This window comes from Lasiosphaeria miniovina, assembly GCF_030549165.1.
Source record: "Lasiosphaeria miniovina strain SMH2392-1A chromosome Unknown B0T26scaffold_3, whole genome shotgun sequence".
In the NCBI taxonomy this organism is placed as follows: Eukaryota; Fungi; Ascomycota; class Sordariomycetes; order Sordariales; family Lasiosphaeriaceae; genus Lasiosphaeria; species Lasiosphaeria miniovina.
Genome location: NW_026848222.1, coordinates 4,711,987 through 4,732,239, shown reverse-complemented (window position 1 = coordinate 4,732,239; position 20,253 = coordinate 4,711,987). Strand labels below are relative to the sequence as shown.

The 20,253-nt window shown below is 53.8% G+C and overlaps 4 protein-coding genes across 4 annotated transcripts; 2 read left to right on the top strand and 2 right to left on the bottom strand.

Annotated features, from left to right (window-relative positions):
- Positions 1-71: 71 nt before the first annotated feature.
- On the bottom strand, positions 72-1,118 carry B0T26DRAFT_244640 (uncharacterized protein). The gene has a single exon (XM_060433960.1). It carries the CDS (start codon positions 949-951, stop codon positions 322-324), a length of 630 nt encoding a protein of 209 aa, XP_060298918.1. The 5' UTR covers positions 952-1,118; the 3' UTR covers positions 72-321.
- A 2,132-nt stretch (positions 1,119-3,250) lies between these two features.
- B0T26DRAFT_740055 (ras guanine nucleotide exchange factor domain-containing protein) lies at positions 3,251-7,205 on the bottom strand (the record flags this gene model as incomplete). The annotated part of the gene is made up of 5 exons (XM_060443803.1): positions 3,251-3,278; positions 3,348-3,618; positions 3,675-3,891; positions 3,952-6,246; positions 6,339-7,205. The coding sequence occupies 5 exons, from the start codon at positions 7,203-7,205 to the stop codon at positions 3,251-3,253; spliced, it is 3,678 nt and encodes a 1,225-aa protein (XP_060298917.1).
- Positions 7,206-16,425: 9,220 nt separating this feature from the next.
- B0T26DRAFT_704913 (uncharacterized protein) lies at positions 16,426-19,678 on the top strand. The gene is made up of 3 exons (XM_060441727.1): positions 16,426-17,060; positions 17,190-19,311; positions 19,369-19,678. The coding sequence occupies exons 1-3, from the start codon at positions 16,904-16,906 to the stop codon at positions 19,505-19,507; spliced, it is 2,418 nt and encodes an 805-aa protein (XP_060298916.1). The 5' UTR covers positions 16,426-16,903; the 3' UTR covers positions 19,508-19,678.
- Positions 19,365-20,120, top strand: B0T26DRAFT_244496 (uncharacterized protein). Its single transcript, XM_060433959.1, has one exon. The coding sequence runs from the start codon at positions 19,488-19,490 to the stop codon at positions 19,941-19,943; it is 456 nt and encodes a 151-aa protein (XP_060298915.1). The 5' UTR covers positions 19,365-19,487; the 3' UTR covers positions 19,944-20,120.
- Positions 20,121-20,253: the final 133 nt, after the last annotated feature.

Genomic DNA, 20,253 nt, shown 5'->3' with positions numbered 1-20,253 from the left:
AGACGGCGCTAGGCATGCGCGTCACGACGATTCGCGAATGGGTTCGCCGTGTCGGTGCGGCCCCAGAGCTGGCCAACTGCAACAGGAAACGCTGTGGTACATACCCCTCTCCTGAGGGGAGGGATCCGAACTGCCTGATGATGCACATGCCTAGCCACCCACCATACCTATGCCCAGACTGGGAAGCGCCCGCGGGGAAGTCAGCCTTTCTGGGGCCGAATGCGTCCGCCATGTGGCCGTCGACTTTCGACACACTCGGGCGAGGCGACAACCTGGGAATAAAAAAGAGGGAAGCGGTTTGGCCGTGTATTGAGCATACTACTACAACACTCGAACAGAAGGAAGGGGCAGAACGAAAAGGCGGAAACCTACACCTCTATCGCACGTCACACACAAACACTTAGGCGGACGGGAGCGACTCGTGCGGTGCCTGCCTTTCTGCAAGCAAACATAATGCCTATCCATCCATCCCCCGCAGTTTTGGCCGCGTGCATGCCGTCTGCATTTCTGCATCTCTGCATCTCTGCGCGTCCGCCTGTATGTACATACATACATGCACGGGAACTGTGCACGCCGGCTTTGCACGGCCAATGCTGAGTGTCGGTCGGTGCAGAAGGCGATATAGAATGAAAGAGTGGCAGGAGAGGAGAAAAGCCGGCACGGACGTGGTGATGCTCGCTCCATGTATCCGGAGCTACGTACCTGATTCTTCATTTTGCCTTTTCCTGGGCGAAGATCAATCCGGGGTAAACGAGTTTGGGGCGGTCTGGGGATAATACCTACCATACATATCTTGCAGGGTGAGACGGGACGAGCACCCGCGCGGGACGGTAAGCAACTGGGCCAAATAAGGCCGCTCGACACAACCAAGGAAAGGGGCGTTATCGAAGCTAAGGGGCGGGACGGCGAATATCTCGGCGGCGTCCGGGCCACCACCCCATCCCCATCCATGACACGCCCGCCTGGCCGTTGATCCCAGATGAGGAATCACCTACATGCTCGACCCTCTCGATTGGGGAGATACGGCATACGCCCATGTTGTCTATCTATCTATATCCGTCTCGCATATATATACCTTATACACACATCTCCACACTCAGCACTCGCCTATACGCGCGCCAGTGAGGACGGACAAACACACCGCCGACCAAACTTCTCATAATGTCGACCTCGTCCTTTGCTTCTCTTCTCTGTCTGATCTCATGCAAGCTCACGGCCTCGGATAATGCAAGCATAACTGCATGACTGCTTCTAGCAGGTTGGGATGCGATCCATGGTACTTTATCTAGGCACGGTCCGCACGCAGGCATACCAATATATGTATATATATATATATCAATAAATAGATAGGCACACCCGCACAGTCTGCCAGCTTAGCTCTCTGTAAATGGAACCCTGGGGAAAATATACCATACCCCCCCATCCAGTACGCATCTACCTTACCTACCCACTTTGGTTCCAAACACGCACACCACCTCAACCAAGCACCAACCATGAGTGGAATAGGGAAGCCTCTGACCACACCTCCCCTTCCCAGAGCATATGAAGATACTAAACCTGTCTTTCCCATTGAAAGTTTATTTCGTCTCCAGGCGTGGATAAAAAGGGGTTTAAAGGGAGGGGTCAATGCCGGGCGCCGCGAAACCACCACACCCACACTCACAAACATCAAACACCACCACCAATCATTTCATACCAACTAGTCGTCGATTCTTGTTGTTGCTATTCCCCGCTCGACCGACTGACCGGTCGATCGATCTGACCCGACCTTGGATGGTTGACATTCTCCGCAAACACGCCCCCAATATACCTTACCTAGGTATATACCTTATATATATTTTGGAACTAAGCGAGCGAGCCCCCTTATACATCCACCCACACATATATGTATATCTTATATAGCCCCTATTCAGATACTCTCAAACTGTTGCAAGTTGCGCTCCTCAATAGACTTAATAAACAAACAAGCAAACAGATACAGACATTCATACATCTATGCTACTAGGACGTACTCTAGATTTTTTCCATGGGAACATGCAACGAATGCAGTAACATACCTAGGTATGTAGGTAAGGTACTTGGGTAGGCATCTACCACTGTAGCACACAGCACCAGCCAGTCTCGCATTTCCAAATTCCGAGACTCTATACTCTATACTCTATACTCTACCTATATTAGGACAACATCACGAGTAAGAAAGACATAGAGACAGACAGACACCCGCCTCCAAGCAACGGTGTTGAGCAGCAAGCAGGCAGCCACTAAACACTAAACACCAAATACTAAAGGTAAAACAACAACGCCAAACAGATCTCGGTCCGTAACATCTTTCATTAGTTAGCAAACATGTACGCATCGCGTTGCGTTGCGTTGCGTTGCGTTGCGTTGCGTTGCGTTGCGTTGCGTTGCGTGTGCGTACATGTGTATGTGTATGGTATGTATGTGTATATGCTTGTGTCTCGAGAGAAGTGCAACCAAATGCCATTCCCCCAGCGCAAACCCCCTTTTTTTCCAAACCAAACACCCAAAGGGGGTTCTCCTCCCACCAACTACACTACACAGCAACTTTAACTGCGCAACAACTCCAACAGCAGTAGCAACAGCCCCAACAGCAGTAGCAACAGCTCCAACAGCAATAGCAACAACAACGACAACAAGCTAAAGGCTGGCGGTGCAAAGCCCCCCCTAGATAACTCCCTCTGCCCTTTCCAGGCTATTCGAGGTGAAATTATCCCGCACCCACATTTCAATCACCCCCCTCCCAGGGCCAGGGTGCCGGTACATGGCTCTTCAAGATTTTTAAGTACAGGGAACTGGGTCCCTTACCTTCAAGCAGCTGGTGGCTTGTTGCCTCCACTTGGAGGTCGAACCCTAGCCGCATCCCATCCAACAGTCCCAAAACCAACATCTCACTCCCGGCATATCCATCCCAACATCGAAACGACGCCTCCAAAGCCCCTCATACAACTCCGCTCTAATTACGTAGAAAGTTGTCAACGAGCAAATATGCCCACACACTTTCGTCACCCCGGAGGGCGAGTCCACAGTACGCCTTAGCGCCCGCCGTCCTTCCTACTTGTGCAGCCGAGTTTCTCGTCTAGGACGAGCCAACTGCAGACAAGCATCCGGAACCTGCATGCTTTCGCAAGTTCTAGAACATATATGACAGAACATAATGTCGGGCAAAGAGGGCGCGTCGACGTCTCCGGGTGTTGACCGGCGAAAAAGAGGTATTGGTCGGGGACGATACTCAAAGGAAGCCCGATTCGGCAAGAACCCTGATAAATCAAGTAAGCAACTGTTTCTTCGTGCCGTACTCCATCATCTGGCTCCCGAGCTCTACGTACCTGACAATCTTCTCATCTTCCCTCTCCCGCGGTTCTATTTGCAGACTCTTGTCGTACATCTCGTGCACGTCCCCAGCGGCCTGCATGTTGCTGAGTATGTAATCCTGGAGCTCCGGGACCGGCTGGAGGGAATATGCGACATTTTGATACTGTTGAATGTCCCGAATCACATCTGCCGTCTTTGCCCGCTTCGCAAAGTTGATCAGGTTAGTCTTTTTGATAATTGAGGGAATGCCGTCTTCGATAAAGGTAAGATCCGTCAGGTAGACACCTATCAAGCCGCGTCAGTATCGGTTTCTAGGGAGGAGCGCTCCAATGCAAGCCTACCAAAGAAGGGAATGCATGGCGGGTTGGCCACATGCAATGCTTCTCTGTACTCGCCAAAGTTTTTGGTACTGGCCATCAACTTCCGCATCGTTTCTAGAGTAGCATGGATGCGCTGTGGGACCTGGTCCCACGTCCGCTTCAGGCGCGCGATGGGCGCCGTCCCCAACGCTGAAATGATCGACGTCAGGGTAGAAAAGTTGTTCAGAGTCCGGCATTTCTTTTGCCGGCGTTAGCATACCAAATATCCCAGGCTGTTGGGGAAAGGGAGGCGCCTTACATCGGCCACTGCTACGAAGTGCTTAATTACGACAACTCGCTTCCTCACATCAGTCTGTGCTAGAATCATCTCGGCCACCCAGTTGGTCATTTGATTCGAGTGAAGAATCAGGGCCTTGACGTTCGGCGCCGGCTCCGGATCGCCTTCTCCAACCTTCTTCTGCCATGTCTTGTTGAGACATTCAGTAGGTTTGATCTTGCCGTAGAGCCGGGACTCGATGATGGTGAGCTGGCGAGCGAACTCGATGACGTCAATGTCGAGGAACTTGAGTTTCTTCATGTTCTTAGGCATAATTGGCGCCGGCGTGTTCTGGCTGACAGTCTGGATCATGCGCCGGCTGCCAGCCTCCTTGCCGCTCAATCTCTGGTCGAGAACCGCCATGAGCGGGGCCGACCCGGGCGTTTCGGTTGACTTTACTGTGTCCTTGGCAAAGTTGTAGACGTCGCGGATCAGCTGCTTTGTCTCTTCGCTGCTCTGGTCCTCCATCCAAAAGTTGTCAAACCAGTTCTTGAAGATGTTGACGACACGGAAGCGAATGAGTTTCTGCTTCCCATCCCGCCACATCTCGTACTCGGGCTGCGTCAGTCCCTCGGGCGGCTGGATCCCAAACCTCTTCACCAGCATTTCGAAGAGCTCCCTCGCTGATGTAAATGACCTATATGTGAGGAGGAACGTGTTGTTGAAGTTTGCGTCAAGCTTGTCGTGACGCGTTAGCTGTTCCACCAGAGCAAGAAGAGAACCGCCCTTGACGGTCGGGGGTTGCAGCTTCTGATCCCATGATAGATCCTTCTCGTAGTCGAGGCGTAGGAAATCGGGCGTGTCGTCAACCATTGTCTGTGCCGGTGCGGGGTCCTCTCCAAAGAACTTCCTCATCTTTTGCGGATCGCCCTTGCGGTAGTTGTTGGCTGCGGCGGTATCACCTTCCGTGAAGGACTGCGATCCCAGAGGCAACCTCGGTCGCAGTAACCCTTGAGATTCCGATCGCTGGTGTGGCCTTTCAAATGACATGGTCTCTCCGCGCCTGGGCTGTTCTCGCTGCAGTGACTCTTCACGCACGCGAGTCTCGGTTTGCTGTTGCAAATTAATCTGAACCTGTTCTGAAAGAAGCTGGAGCGAGAAACCGATATGCGACGAGTTCGTCTCCAGCGCCCTGGCGCATTGCCTGACATACTCGAGCCTCTCCTCCAGAGCCTGGCCTCGGACCTCAGACCATTCGTCAGCAAGCGGGCCCGCAACAGCCTGACATCCCAGAAGAAGATCCGAAATATTGTCGTAGAGGCTTTGCTTGTTTGTGCTGAAATCGGAGAGCTGGGGGGTCTGGAAGCTGTTGCCGAGCGATGAGAGGTCGATGGATTCGATCATGGCGATCCAAGGCTTGAACATCTCGAGAACTTTGCCACCAGCCGAGCAAACATTGTTGCCAATCACCTCGTGCTTAAAGGGCGTGATTACTTTGTCTGCAACGGCAAGGTTCTTATCCAGTTCCCGTATGCTAGACACAAGCATCCGCTTAAGCTCATCCAGCCTCTCGAGGAGCTTCCCGTCCAGGACAGCCGTCGGTTCGACAACTCCCTCCTCGTCCTCGAGAAAGTTAGATGTGATGGGATTGTGAGGGTTCAGGCCGTTGTTCTGCCAACTGCCTCCAGCACTAGAACCGATGACGAAGCCGGGAAACAGCCGCGGAATATCCTCGCCACGCTGCTGTCGCGCAACTTCGACATAGCTGAAGACACCCATTAGGACGCCATCTGCTTCTTGTAGGCACTTTGAAATCGACTCGGCATTGGGCCAATCGGCGGCGGCAATATGAGAAGAAATCACGAGCTTGGAGAATTTTGACATCATGTCCCGAAAGTGAGGATAGAGGGCCTTGTTGGTGGAGATGATAGAAGGCTGGCCGGAGTGGTTGTCAGTGGTGCCCGACCCTGCTGCGAGCAGGAGCCGCAGGTGATCCGAGATATCCTCTGCCCTGGCTACGTAATCCGACCGGCTGCCATTTGTGATGGCTTCCCGGTAGCGGTCGATAGCCTTCTTCATGTTGGTGACAAGCAGACTCCACGTGAGGGGAGGGGTGGTGCCGTCATCAAAGAAGGACCGGGGGATGGTCGCAGCCGTCGGAAGGTTAAACGCGGCGCTGGTAAAGGAAGTAGCCGACGCAATCATAGGTGTTTGGCCGAGATTACCGTTTGTAAAAGTTTCACTGCGACCCCTCGTCATGGGAGATTGCCCGTTTATTGAATCCATGGATATGGAAGGCGAGAGGCCGTCGTTTGCAAAAGATCGGCGAGTTCCCGGCTAGGTAAATTTACAGCGTAAGCAAGCATTTAATAAGGACCACCAAGAAGGGACGAAAGCTGCACAGCTAGCTAGAGAGGTAAGTTTCTTACCATGGGGCCTCGGGATGCGTTCATGAGCGCCTCGCCCTCGGCCTCAGACGCCGAGTTGACATCCGACTCGTCCTCCTCGTCCTGGGTCAATCCCCGTGCCATCATCTCGGGCGGCGGCCTAGTTCTATCCGGCATGTTAACATTCATACGGTCTCGAGGACCCGTCTCTGTGACAGACGAGGGCGACTCGAGCGGCAGCTCCATGCTGCTCTCGCCAGTCATGGTGTTGTAGTAGAAGAGCCTGCCGTCGGGGGTGGCCTGCGGAATCCAGAAGTCGGCTCTCGACCTGTCGCCTTCCGTCCCTTCAAGGGGGAGGGCCTCGATGTCATCATGATCCGACTCCTCTTCATCATCAAAGTCGTCTTCATATATGTCCTGGTCCTCTGGTTCTTCCTCCACCTGATCGGGCTCCGTATTTTCGTCTATCTCTGGGAGCTCGTCCGGGCTCGTGATGATCTGGCAGTAGTTGCTAGGAAACCAGCCCCGCACACCGTTAATGACGCCGTCCCACCAGCCGCTCTCGAGCTGGGTGATGACCTGGATGACGTCGCCCTCGTGGAAGCTGAGACTGGTTCTATCGTCGGCCTCGTAGTCGTACAGCGCCCGCACATACATGGTGGCACCGGGCGGTGCCGTACCCACAATACCATTCATGAGTGGAGTCGAAGTTGATGCAAAGAAGGGGGTGTAGTTCTTGTCGCGGCCGGCGTTGGACTGTTCGTCCAACGACGCCGGGTCGGTGGAATCACTGGGCTGCTGGCGTGTAGTCGGATCGAGACGATCGGATCTGTTGAAGCGAGAGTTGTACGAAGTCGTCGCGGTGTTCTGACCCTGAAGTGCCGACACAGGCGTCTGTGTCATTAGCATGTTTAGAGTTGTCGTCAGGACGTGGGAGGCGATGACGAGGAGAAGCGGCGGCTAGATCATGGCTTGTTCGTCCCTTCAGCCTTGCTGCTGCCCCTCGGCCTCGGTCGCTTTCGTTCGTGGGGCGGGTCGCGTCTTGTCAGAGGATCCCGGGATTTGAAGAAAAGGCCAGGCGACTTGATTGCGATGCACTTCCCAGACCCCGGTTGGCTGCCGGCTCGACGAAAGGGCTGGCGGCGCTCAGGGCAATCCAACGCTCGTCGCTTTCCGATTTGGGCGCTAGAGGGGTCTCGCGGGTGGAATAGTTTGGCGACGGGCGATCTGAGTGGTTGGGCGGGCTGGGGCGTCGGCGGGTAAGGAGTGGTGAGAGATGAGGTGCAATTCGCCGATTTATTTCTTGGTCACCAGTGGGCTGGAAGGGATGACAGAGTTGTGTGATAAAGACCGCACGCAAGCCAGCAAATACAACAGATTCGTAGAAAAGGGACAGCGGCCCGGACGCTGCGACGAGGCGATGGCTCCCCGTGCACTCTGTGCTCTCTCAACCTTGCTTGGACTCTCGCTCGGCTTCTCGTGCCTGCGTGTGCCAAAAACCAAAACCAGACCAGACTAAACCAAGCCAGACCGCACCACACGGAACCGGAGCCTCTGGTTGTCCGTCCTGTCGCTCGTAGGTCGCTCGCGTTCGCCGTTAGTCGCTAGCATACAATACCGGGACGGAGTGCGCGCTCGTTGTGCGTGCCAGCGAGTCGGGAGGGTTGTTTGGGGAGGTTCCAAACAAGGGTGATGAAAGACAGCAGCAGCAGGCGGGGACGTTTGGGATTGGTGACTTTTGTGAGCAGAGTTAAGGGAGAGAGGGTCTCTGTCGGGACGCTAACGCTTCTTGTGGGGCCCTGCTCACTGATTGGCAAGGGTGGTATGGGAGACATGGACCGCCCGCAATGGAATAGCTGCTGCACACGCACAACTGAAAGGGTTCCATGGGAGCGTGGGAGCGGGGGAGCCGACCTGAGGTTGACAGGCGCGCACCTGGCCTGCCCAGGTCCCGCCGTCAAAAGTGCGGGCAGCGAGTGAGCGGGCAGGCAGCATGGGACTACTTCACGCCTTGCTTCACTTAATGGATTTTACTATGACCAGTCAGTCTTTTGAGTCACCATCGGTACCTTCTGATGGTAGTTACTACGTAAGTTACCTGAGCCTCGAGACTCGACCTCGATCGGTAATACGAGCGCCGCACGGAATCGTACAGGAACGGCGCTCCTAGACCAATGTACGTAACCAAGGACCTACAGATACGTAGATGCTGGACTTGGGATGGGTATTCCTTCAGCACGACGCCCGCAGCCGCCCGCACCCCCCTCAAGTCCAAAGCCATTGGCTAGCGGTCCATCGAAAGCCACAGCTAGGAGGGGTAATGCGCTTTTCTCAGTCCAGTGCGTGCGTGCGTGCTGGCAATAGCTTGTCAGCCCGCTCGCTCTCTCGAGGAAGAGGGCACGAAGAAATGCGCTCGGATGACTCTCAACCCACCAAGTACAAGTACATGCACATGGACAAAGGGTCACCCCCTTTTGTCTTCGGCTTCGCATGACAATAGAAAGCTACACCGTGCGCCTGTCTGCTGTATACAATCTGTATGGGACGGGCACAGGCCGCGGGAGATGGGCTTCTGTACCGATACATGTAGAAAATGCATAGAACCTTAGCTTTTCTAGAATTCATACAGTCCGTTCTCGAGCCCTAGCCAAAACCCGGCGTACTGTATGTTCTTACATACCCGATACCCACACGAAAAAAAGGCAACGGCGCTGTTATATTCCGAAACCCAGGTTCCAGCCTGGAAACCTTGCACTCGAGAGCGAGGACAATGTGTCCTCGAGCCCGGGTGTCTTATTTTTTCGGTCATCTCTTTTACGGATTCGCTATGCATAGCTCCGGGAGGTGGGCGACGGAACTTCAGACTGACGCTGAGGATCTTGGTCACTGCACGGACGATTTATCGTATGGTATTGTTCAAATACAATATAGGCAGGAAAGTCTGGAAGAACTATGGTATGAATACGCGCGGTTCCTTGGCAGGCAATTCCCGAATTGCAATTTTCATTTTCGTGCAGCACAAGGCACGTACCAATACTAGCACTTCAGTGCTGAAGTGAGCTGGAGGCGGGAGGAGGGGGGGGAACTGCATCTGCCCCCCTGGAAGCCCTTTCATCACGGGATTGAGGGGCAAAGCAGTTCCCGACTCCAAAGTCCAAGTCCAACCCCTCCACCCACCAGCCTCCTAGCATCGTGTCCTCCAGCGGTGTCCTGCTCCATCAGAGATGATGAGTCGAGCATTTGATATATATATATATATATATATATTCATAACTACCGCTGCGGCTCTTGCTGCCAAGGTTGTCGCAGCCAGCAACTAAAAAAGACGTTCTTTCCTGTGCAAGTTCACGTAGTAACACTGTAAACAGGCAAGTGGTTATTCCAAGATTTTATCGTCCTTCACAACTTTTTGAGGGCCCTCTTCCAGGTCTACCTCACATATTATCCTGGGGCTTGGCAGTCCCACCAAAGCGTCTCATCCTTGCTGCCCATGCTGTCGATGCAGTCTGCTACTATCGACTTAGGCCGTCCTCCCTCCTCTGGTGAGTCTGGTCTGGTCCCCGCCTGCGTTGCCAATATTCCAGAAGCCTACAAAGGATACGGCACACCTCTTTTCTTGTCATCAAGCCTCTCGGGCCTGCCAATGGGCGCGAGAGGCGAACCGAGTCGGGGGAGGTATTTGGGCTGGCTCACTAACTTCGGGTGTGGTCTGGAATTGGCTTGAGATCCATGGCCAAAAAGAGCCTGGATGCGGCTTCTTCATCGTCAACGCTGCAGAAGAGAAGGAGGTGTTCGTGACTGAAGAAGCGATCGACTTTTTTTTCCCTCGGAGTATTCCGAACGTGGAAGAAGGTGGGATTTTGCTCCGGTAGAGTCCCAACGAACCGTGCCCTTCTAGAAAAAACACGGACACGCCAACGGCTTTTCTTTTCCTTCTGGAAGTTGCTCCCGAGGCCGTGGTAGTGATATGGCGCGATAGAGACCCGGGGGTCATCTAGCCGTCCGTCGCCTCATTTCCCAAGTGCTACGTTTGTGCCTCTTTGGGCAGTCCACGATGTGGCCCAGGCCCGGCTTGCGGGAACTTATCTAAATACTGTTACCATCGAGATTGGCGCACCCGACAACAAACCTTGTTGCGCTACATTGCGAGTTCGAGTCCCATTTTCTGATTCTACTCAGTACTGTATGTACAGAATGATTACACACACAGACAGACCAGAGTAGCTATTCGCGTCCAGTGTGATGTGAGTGGTGTTCTAGAAGACAACACTTGTACCAAGTCCACTCCACATGTTCATTTCATCATCGGAATGTCGGCCTTGGAATGGAGTCCATCCTCCAAGTGTGTTGATACTGCCAGCCTTTTTCCCTCGCATGTCCTCAGTATCCAGATCTCCTCGTTAGTTATTGCCTCCTCTAGACATTCTCGCTACTAAAGACCGTTGTAGCTAGTGATAATACTAGAAGATCGAGACTGAGACGTGTCGAGCGCCTGACGCCAATCTCCTGCCCCTTTCGGCCCCGCCGTCCGTGGCTGACGACCCATCGACACTGAGAGATTTTCATCATAGAGTTGCATACGCTTTTACCACATAAAGACGGACTGTGACCCCCATGGAATATGGATAGAATATCGACGATGCCTGCCATTGCAGTTACGATCATACGAGGAGCTTCTTCAACAACATACCCAGTAGAGGCGGACTATCAGGAACCGAGAAGGGCCAGTCGTCTTAGGACTAATATAAGACCATGTCCATACAACCGAACTGGTCCATCCAAGCAGTGTCCCAGCTATTTAGATCCCAGATATATGACTCATCGTTCCCCTTCTCACCATGAGCCTCTCTAACAGATGCCCGTTCTGCTGAATATGAAATAGATAAAAGAATTGCGCACCGGCCTCTAGTCGGGCTTGCAAGTCTGTGTTACGACAACGGGAGTGGTAGAATCTCCCATGTGCTACACGTAGTAAGTAAACCGAACGCGCCCGTTATCAGCCCCCTCTTTCTGCAACACGAGAAAGGGATATAATGGGCAGCCTTGATGTAGCCTGTTGGGTAGCAAGCATCGCGAGAAGGATCCGCTGTTGTTCGCTGTTAGAGCTGAGGAACGCGTTGCTGGTGCCTGTTCGTCCACGGTTGACGTGCCGCACCTAGGCTGAGGCTGATGACGTGAATTCCAAATGGGATTGTGCGGCGACAAACCAAGGACCACGTGTGAGACTGAGGTTTAATCCCAAACACGAGCCGCTGCTGGGTATTCGTATCGTCTGGATGGATCAGAGGCAAACCGGCGTGGCCACCACCACTAGCGCCACGGATGAGAATCGCTTAGTTTGCCCCCCTGAGATATATCCATGGATGACTGTAGTCCAATCCTCAACTCGGTGGCTCATCAGCCAACAGATGGGGGTCACTCCCCAGACGATGAGATTTTTCGCCTCTCAAACCTGTGAAGAATTTTGCAGACGTGCGGTGAGGTTGATGACCCCTGCGTGTGTTGGAAACTGGAACTGCTTTGCTTTCTTTTTCGAAGCGTCTTTTCTATCGCGTAACTTCGCGGCCGCCCGCGCCCCCCTTGTTTCTTATTTTCTTCCCTTAAAATCCGAAAACAAATAATAAGCGGCTTGGAAGGATGATGAGACAAGCAGCAAGATCAAGAGACAGAGAGCTTGGTGCAGTTCGATCGAAAACATCGAATGATTAACGGACACCCCTCGAAAGCCCCCTTGTTCTTGGAATGGCGCAATGAGAAGTCGACACGGCGCCAATTTCCGAACCCTCGGCACTGGGCCTTGGGGTAAAGAGGAATGCGACCCGGCGAAATAGACGAGATCCACTCACTTGGACGCTACACCGCTGGTGAGGCGATGGGATGAGACACATCTAGTCCAAGGTTTGGACTTTTGGAGGGGGCGAGAGTTCATGCCTGGATGCGTGTCTCTCAGGGGCAGCGGGGGAGGGGGAAAAAGCGCACTTGCGATCAAAGTAGCTGTGGGTAGAAGAAGATGCTCGGCTTATCGTAGCGTTGTTCTTTGGTCGTTCTAGCAAGAATGAAAGTGTAGTAGTCCACCGCTGGCTGACCGCCTCTTTTACATGTTCGACATCGAGATATCTGAGTTTTCTCCCCTCTGGAAAGTCGTCGAACTTCAACGCTGTCCGTTCCAAAATGGTCAACGTCGGCCAAGGATCGCGTCGTTGGAGAAGGGCATTATCAAGGGGCCCAGGTTAGTGGGTTCCACGGGTGACGGAAGTTGGGGCCAGTCCATTCGCTGGCACACACGTGGGTCTCGTCCCCGGAAGGCTGCCGCGGGCGGGTTGCGGGCTCCGCTGGGGACCCAAATTTCCAGCTCTTCCTTGTCTGCATGGAAGAAGCCGGGCATCGTCTGACGCTGTTCTGCTTCTGTCGAGCTCCCATGCTCCCAGAAGAAACGAAAAGATGGCTCGAGGGCCACCTTCCCTATTATAGATCCTGGCAAGTCTGTCCCGGGAATTCTTCGTGACAGCGGGGTCCGCATGAATATTTCCACTTGAGGAAAAGGAACAGGAAAAAGCAAATCCAAAAGGTAACCCAAACACCATTCCCCTAGGTATTGCATCAGTGGCCAATGCAGGCGGCCGGGTGCAATAAGTACCTAGGCAGGCATTTCGTCGCCTGCAACCGGATCTGAAGCAGCGAGGCAAACAGGTTAATAACTTAATATTAAACGGCGGCCCGTCTCTTGTTTCTGGCAACGGTGGCCGACCGCTTTCAGGATGAATACGGGGATGGCCGGCGGCCCTTCATCCCTGTGAAGAATCCCTGTGAAGGTGGGAACGCGTGTGCGGATAGACAGTGGAGGCTGGAGGGGACTAGAGGGGAAAGCAGACCGCGTACCGACACCCGGCCATCGAAACTCGGTTGCCGTCATCGATAGGGGTGCTCAGCTGAGCTTCATCAACCAGTCCATCATTCCACACTAGAAAATGTCACAAAACTGCCAATGAAAGACCGCATGGCGGGACAAAGGAGGCCAGAGGACCCGAACTGCAAGACGGCGGTCTCCTGCCTTTTTCCGTCCAGTCTCGTACGGATACCCCTCTCCCAACCGCAGATCCCCGAAAAGCGCGTTTCGTGACGGCCTAGCGGGCAAGTGGGGCATTAAGCAATTGACACCTTATCAATGGTCGATAGAAGGTTCTTTGAAAGCTGGGGGTTGCATGCCCCTCCTTTGCTGGCGGGCTGAGAACGGCCAAGCCAGCGCGATTTCCCACATTTCCACAAAAAGGTTGGCTTGAAGCCGGCTTTATCTTCCGCACTCATTTGTTGGTAAATGATGGCGAGTTGGCGATACATGGTACAATCGCGCACTAAACGCCACGGGAGGAGCGGCCCTTCGTTTGTGTGCCGCCAGGAGCGAAAATTTTCTTCACTCTCATGTAATTCCGTGGCCCTGCTGAAGAGAAGAAAAAAAGCGGTTCTCGAAAAATTCGTGCCGCACAGACGCTTTTCAACCGTCATTTACAAAGCCCGCTCCCACGATCCCTGAAGCGGCTGATCCGGCTGCTTGTTTGCTGGGCCTCATTTGGATGAGATGGACGGCGGTGCATTCAGACGAGATCTCCCAGATCGGCGATGCGGAATTGCGGATGGAGGATAGATGGAAGGCACGTGGTGGGGTACCAGATACAGCCCGACAATTGCGTGCGACTACTGCGTATATGCCCAGGCACGCACCAGCTGCTCGGTGTTATAGATAATAGACACGACCCATCAAATTACTAAGAGTTGCATTGCCAACTCCTTTCTAACTATACCCGGAGCGCATATGAGAAGAGACCACTCTTTCCAAGCAGCCGCGTTAGGATTCCACGCTGCTTCCACGCTGACTCCGGGATTTCCTGGTGCTCGGTATCCGTGGCCCGCGCACAGTGTCGGTCCGCTTCATGGACACAGTTCACAAATACGGACAGCCTAGAGCAAGTGCCACCTTTTACGTGGGGGAGGCTAGTGCGGTCTCCTCTTGGTTCGCTCTCGTCGCATCATCGCATGGCTCTGGGCGCCCGTTTGTCGCTGCGGAGACAACAAGAGCAGCTCAGGAACCGAGAGGTCGAAGCTGGTCATGTGCTGTCCTTCGCCTGGCCCATTTCTATTGTACAATCCAGTCCCTGAATGTTTTGTTGGCGCGGTACTTACAGAATAAAGACTGTAGTAAATGAACCGGCTAGGAAAAGCCTCCGATAGATGCTTCTTGGGGAGAGATAGGCCTATAGGATTCAATAAAAGGGATCCCAATAGATATTACCTCCTTCGGCAAGAAACGTTCAGGGCGAGTGTGATATTGAGGCCATTCGGACCTTGGGGAGTCCCCCGCTAATATACATTCAGGGATTGGACTATAGCATCACAACTACTCCTTCGTGAGCTTGAAAGGTTAGAGCATGAGCCGAGGGGTTTGTTACCCCTCAATTTTTATTCTGAAGGTTGAAAGCTCTCCGCCCCGCCGGGCCCCTCATCGCGAGCCACTCAGGCTACCCCTCTAGCCTCTAGAGTTTAAACTCGAATCTCTAATGAATACCTCGCCTCAGAACTCCAAGCAGCTTGCGTTCTCGATAGGCTAGTCAAAACATTTCTGCAGTGTCGATTACGATCACGGGACAACCTACGAGTCGACAGATGTCCAGTGGCTGAATGGCACGTTGAGATGTGGCAATGCGGCAAGCACTGGATGAGAATCTCCAGGATCGGGCCCAGCCTCACTTTTCGCCTGCACAAGCGAGCGCGCCGTCATGCAGGTCAGCCAGCGGCCTATTCCAACGAAAGCCATTGGGATCGCTATTTTAGGACTTGCTCAGCACCGAACTAATAGCAGCCAGCCAGGAAATGCAGCAGCAGCCTGTACAGGCTCCGTAGAGAGGGAGATGTGGATGACGCCCGTAGGAAGGCCTCCAGTATGTGGACCTCTGGGGCAAGAATTGACGCACACCCTCTGGGAGTTCAAAGCTCCCGTCCCCCTCAAGCCCGTGATGCTAGCACAACGCTGTCTCTGCAGGTCGGCCAACTACCTAAATGTTAGCACCGCGCTAACTCTGTCAACTCCATGCCTCCGCAGCAGGTACTGATGCCTGTTCAGTGCTGCGCGCGCAAAAGAGGAACAGAATAATGGCCGGGATTTTCAGCAGATATCCAACTGGCGGTCAGCGGTGCAGCTGGACAGCTCATCAGCTAAGTGCTGTGGGTCAAGATAGAGCACAAAGACCCGAGTGAAGAGGGAATGGGTGAAAAGGCATCAAAAAAGACGAAATCGCGACGGTGTATCAGAAGAGAAGCCAGTTTAGGTTCTGTTGGAGACGACACCGTGCCGTTGCAGCGTGAAGTATCGATATGTACCCCCTCAGTCCCCTTCAGCACCACATCTAGAAGGAGCGAGGAGAAGGTCGTCCGTGCCGAGTGTTCGTGTTCACAGTGCCAAAAGAAATAGCCTGCTTGACTGCCCCACCATGTTAGACGTGAAGTCTCGAAAGTGGGATGGCCCCGCACGAGGAGCCGAGAATTGAGCACGAGGGACCTTTATCCTTAACGCAAGCTCTGCCCCGCGACTGGCTGCAGGGTCTTCCCCTTTTTCTGGTTGAAAAATGTCGAACGAACCCCACCAAGTGAAGTACCTGGTACAGAATTTTGATCGATAGGTGCGCAATCCCGACCAGCTTTCTCGGAGTACCAAAACGACCGACGCCTACGCCACGAGCACGACAGGCTTTAATAAGGCCAGGAAGGCATATCGCAGCTCTACAAATGTAGCTGGAGAGTAGAAGTACATGGTCTGAAGCCGATTCTATTTTATCAAGCCCAGTGTCCGCTTCTCTGTAGCAGAGGGAGGAGTCGTGCTTTTCCCAACCACTTTCTTTTTCGAGTCTTCGGAAGGGAGCAAGTCGATCCCGAAGGCCGGTACTCTCTTCGTACTGGTGTACTGAGTACTTGTACTCTTTGGACGATTGACTGGTGGGGCACTAGGCCTGATTGGGATAAAGAAAATTGCTTCTGTTTTACTACCATTTCTGCTCTGGGGGGCCGACAGTGGTTCATTTCGAGGGCGCTGGCACACCACCCCCACTTCTTTCCACACTGTCCACTGCACGCCAGCGCGGGAACTCCTTCCCCTCTTCGCGCAAACCATCTTTTCTACCTCTTCCCCCCTCTTCTCGTTTTCCCAAACCCCTCCCAAGTTTTCCTTTCCCCATCCATCCTCAGCATCCCGCGCGCGCACGTTGACGATTCGCCCCGCGCCATCGAGTAGTCTTCGCTTCCCCAAGCAAGACTCGATTTCTGGATTGATTTGGCACCGGCCATCTTAATAATAACCATCACCGACGGGTCTTTCCATGATTATATCACAAATGAGCAGATACACGACACAGAGTCAACAAGACACACTTTAAATCCCACGGGAGAGTGCCTGCGAGCGAGGAGCCAGGCGATTTCAACTATCGTTCTGCAAGGGTCATCAAGACATCCGAGTGCCGTTGTAATTGTCGCCGCCGTCGCCGTCGCTGTCGCAGTCATTGTCGTCATCCGATTTGCCACGCCGATTTCCCCGCGACGTGCAAACGCGACAGTCAAACAAGATGCCCGGTCCCAGCGTAACGGCAACATTGCCGTCCTCGGCCGCATCAACACCGGCTTCGCGAAAGACCTCACTCGCCCCAGAGAGGAAGTACAAGTGCCAGTTCTGCAACCGGGCTTTTAGCAGGAGTGAGCACCGCAGCAGACACGAGCGTTCGCGTACGTATATGCCCTCTCTGCCTAACCTCTACTTTTGCTCCTTCATGCCGACTGGAATTGGTGACGCTTCGATGGCTTTCTCTATTCGCACAAGCAACTTTTGTTCCACTAGCTAACAATGCATCTCAGACACGAAAGAGCGGCCATTCAAGTGCATGAAGTGTAGGAGTACTTTTGTCCGACGCGATCTCCTCCTTCGACACGATCGCACGGTCCACGCCAAAGATGGAGGTGTACCTCTTCACAGTGATGGCAAGCGTCGCGGCGGTCCCAAGACGCCGAGGGCTGTCAGCGGTTCTTCCAAGTCGTCCATTGCCATCGATGCAGCGGCATTGGAGCAGCTCGAAGCCAGTAGCGACGGTATTTTCGACGTGGAAACCGCTGCGATGCTTGTTGCTGACCTTCATCACAAAGCTACCGCAGCTGCACGGGCTAATAGCGGACACTACGATGGCGACGCCTCCATGTCTTTCTCTCAGAACAGCAGTGCGATCATGGAGCCTTCGGTGACATACCCTAACGGAGCGATCGGCCTTCCGCAGTGGGATGGCTTCATGTCGCAGTCGGAAGATGTCAAAGCTCACTCTATTAGCTCGAGTGCATCTGGAACATTTGAAGCTCAGGGCGCCAACCAACTGCCTCCCATCAGCGCGCACAACTTCAACGGACTGGCCCCAGCCTTGCAATCGATGATCAACTCGCTGCCAACCTCAACCGTCGGCACCCCGACTCCCCAGTCGCCGTATCTGTCGCATCACGCTCCGGCCCAGGCGGAGGCGTCTCAGTCCCCGGCGGGGTTCAAGATTCCCCAAGTGAACAATGACGAAGATAGAATCATCGTCTTGGACAATATCCGTGGCAGCGACAACCTGCACTCCATCCCAGAGGGCTTCCAGGTGCCGAACCAGCAGTGCCTAAACCGTTATCTCAGCACGTACTTCAGTATGTTCCACCACCACCTGCCGTTCTTGCACCCGGCTTCGTTTGAGCCAACTCAGGTCGCTCCTCCGTTGCTCCTCGCCGTCCTCTCGATTGGCGCCCTATATGCCTTTGACCAGGAGCAGGCGTATATACTGCACATCGGGTCGAAAGTGATGGTAAACCAGTTTCTTCAGAACAAGGAGAACTTTTCGTCTCGAAAGTGCCCTCTGTGGACCATGCAGAGCTCGCTACTCAATATGATTTTTGCAAGCTGGAGCGGCGATCCTAAGGGGCTCGAGTGGGCTTGCTCAATCAAGAGTCTGCTCGCGAACATGGTCTCTGGTAATCGCTACGAGCTGAAGCTGCGGCAGGAAGGCCGTGAGGGTCGATCGCCTACCCGCGCCGAGTGGGTTGAGGATGAGGGGTGCAGGCGTACTTACTACGCCGTCTACATCTTTTTCGGTCTGTTGACGCTTACGTATAATCACACGCCGGCTATCAGCTTCAACGAGTTTGAGGACCTCCAGCTGCCATCTACAGAGTCCATGTGGAACTTGAAGGTTAGCAGCGAGGGGGTCTGGCAGGACCATCTGAAGGCGACGCCCAGCGTGACCTTTATGGACGCTCACGACAATCTCTTCCAGGGCGAGACGTTGATTTACAGCGCCTTTGCTACTCGCGTCATGATCAACGCTCTCTTCCTCGAAGTCTGGTACCACAAGCGCAGTCCCGAGGCTCTGCAGGACGTGGTCACCGAGTACAAGCTCAGACTCGCTCTTGAGACGTGGGAGAAATCTCTCGTACTCTGCGAGCCCGAAGTTGTCACGGTGCCGCTCAGCATGCCTCACAAGGGGCATCCTTTGATCTTCAACGCGAAGGCGATGTTCCGCAACGCGCGTGCCAGGCTCGAGGTGGATTTGAAGACGGTTCAGGAGGCCCTCCGCTACCACGACTCTTACGAAGTGGCCGCGGCCATGTCCAATGCTCGAGACCGGGTCAAGCGCTCGACCGAGATGATCAAGGTCATCCAGGAGTGCTACGACTGCATCGAAACGGCGGTTTCCCAAGGCGTCCGCTGGGTGGCGCGCACCTCGCCCACGAATTGGAGCATCGAGCACCCTCTGTGCGGCTTGGATCTCATGATCATCCTCAGCCTGTGGCTTTATCGTCTGGAACATGACGAGGAAGCTGCCACGGATGAGGAGATGGTCATGTACAACAAGGTCCGCCAGCTCTTTCAAAAGGATCTGGACCGCCCGTACATTGAGCAGCTGAGCTCCGTGGTTGCCCGCCTCTGGGGTTCGATGCTGAACGAAGTGGTTGTCTGGGGGTATGTCTTTTCCAGCCCTCTTTTCCGATGAACGGGCCTGCTAACTCGTCTCTTCAGAATCACTCGCCTGATGGGTGAATCCTTCCGGCTCCATTCGCAAGCCCTCGTCGGCTATCAGGATGACATTGCTGCATCCTCTAGCGTCTCCACCCCCTCGATGACTTCTCAGGGGGCCGATGAGGAGAGCGTGTATTAGTGATGACGACCTCGACGATCTCATTTGTTGTTTCTGGGGTTTGGGGTTTCTTTTCCTAGGCATATACCTCTCTAGCGGGTTCTTTTCTTTTTTCTTCTCTTTTTCCTTGCCGTCTTTCCTGTTTCTTCTTTCTCTCTTTCTTTTGAGTATGTCTTGTTCTTGGACGGGTTTCGGTGGCGCGGGAAGGTGTGGGTTTCCAGGTTTTGTTGATCTGATCTCGCTCTGCTTTCTTCTCTGCATTTCGCGTCTGCATCGTCATGGTCTCAGGCAATACTGGGGGCAGGTTTGGAACACACCGGTTTCGCATTGGTCCGGCGGAGGGGGACCACAGCGCTCCTGGCGCAACCCTAATATCTGCAACACTGTTGGCTGGTCCATGTGGAGGGATTCTCTTTCTTCCTGTCTCATTAGCTACGGCGCCCCTACCGTTTATTAATGGCCTTCACGTCGACTTCTTGGGGAGTCGTCCCTATTAGTATCCTTCTCGACTACGTCCCGGATACCTTGTTCGATATACTACAGTTTGCCACTCTGACAGCCTCGCTCATCACTTCTTTTGATTTTCTTTCTCTTTTCATTTCTCTCTTTTCCAGTCTGTTCTACTTCTGTACTAGATACGGTTGCGATCTAGGGCGTATCGAGCAGCAGGGGGTTATCGGTTTGGGGGTTTGTTTCGGGAGCTCGTGGCTCAGATAGCCAGGCAGAGCTCACTTAAACTACAAGATTGGTAATCTCAGTTTGTTTTC

Excerpts from the sequence above, each read along its gene's own strand:
- B0T26DRAFT_244640 (XM_060433960.1), bottom strand. The coding sequence starts at position 951 with ATGGATGGGGATGGGGTGGTGGCCCGGACGCCGCCGAGATATTCGCCG.
- B0T26DRAFT_704913 (XM_060441727.1), top strand. The coding sequence starts at position 16,904 with ATGCCCGGTCCCAGCGTAACGGCAACATTGCCGTCCTCGGCCGCATCA. Across the intron at positions 17,061-17,189 it reads CAGCAGACACGAGCGTTCGC|ACACGAAAGAGCGGCCATTC; the intron begins GTACGTATATGC and ends AATGCATCTCAG. Across the intron at positions 19,312-19,368 it reads AACGAAGTGGTTGTCTGGGG|AATCACTCGCCTGATGGGTG; the intron begins GTATGTCTTTTC and ends TCGTCTCTTCAG.
- B0T26DRAFT_244496 (XM_060433959.1), top strand. The coding sequence starts at position 19,488 with ATGAGGAGAGCGTGTATTAGTGATGACGACCTCGACGATCTCATTTGT.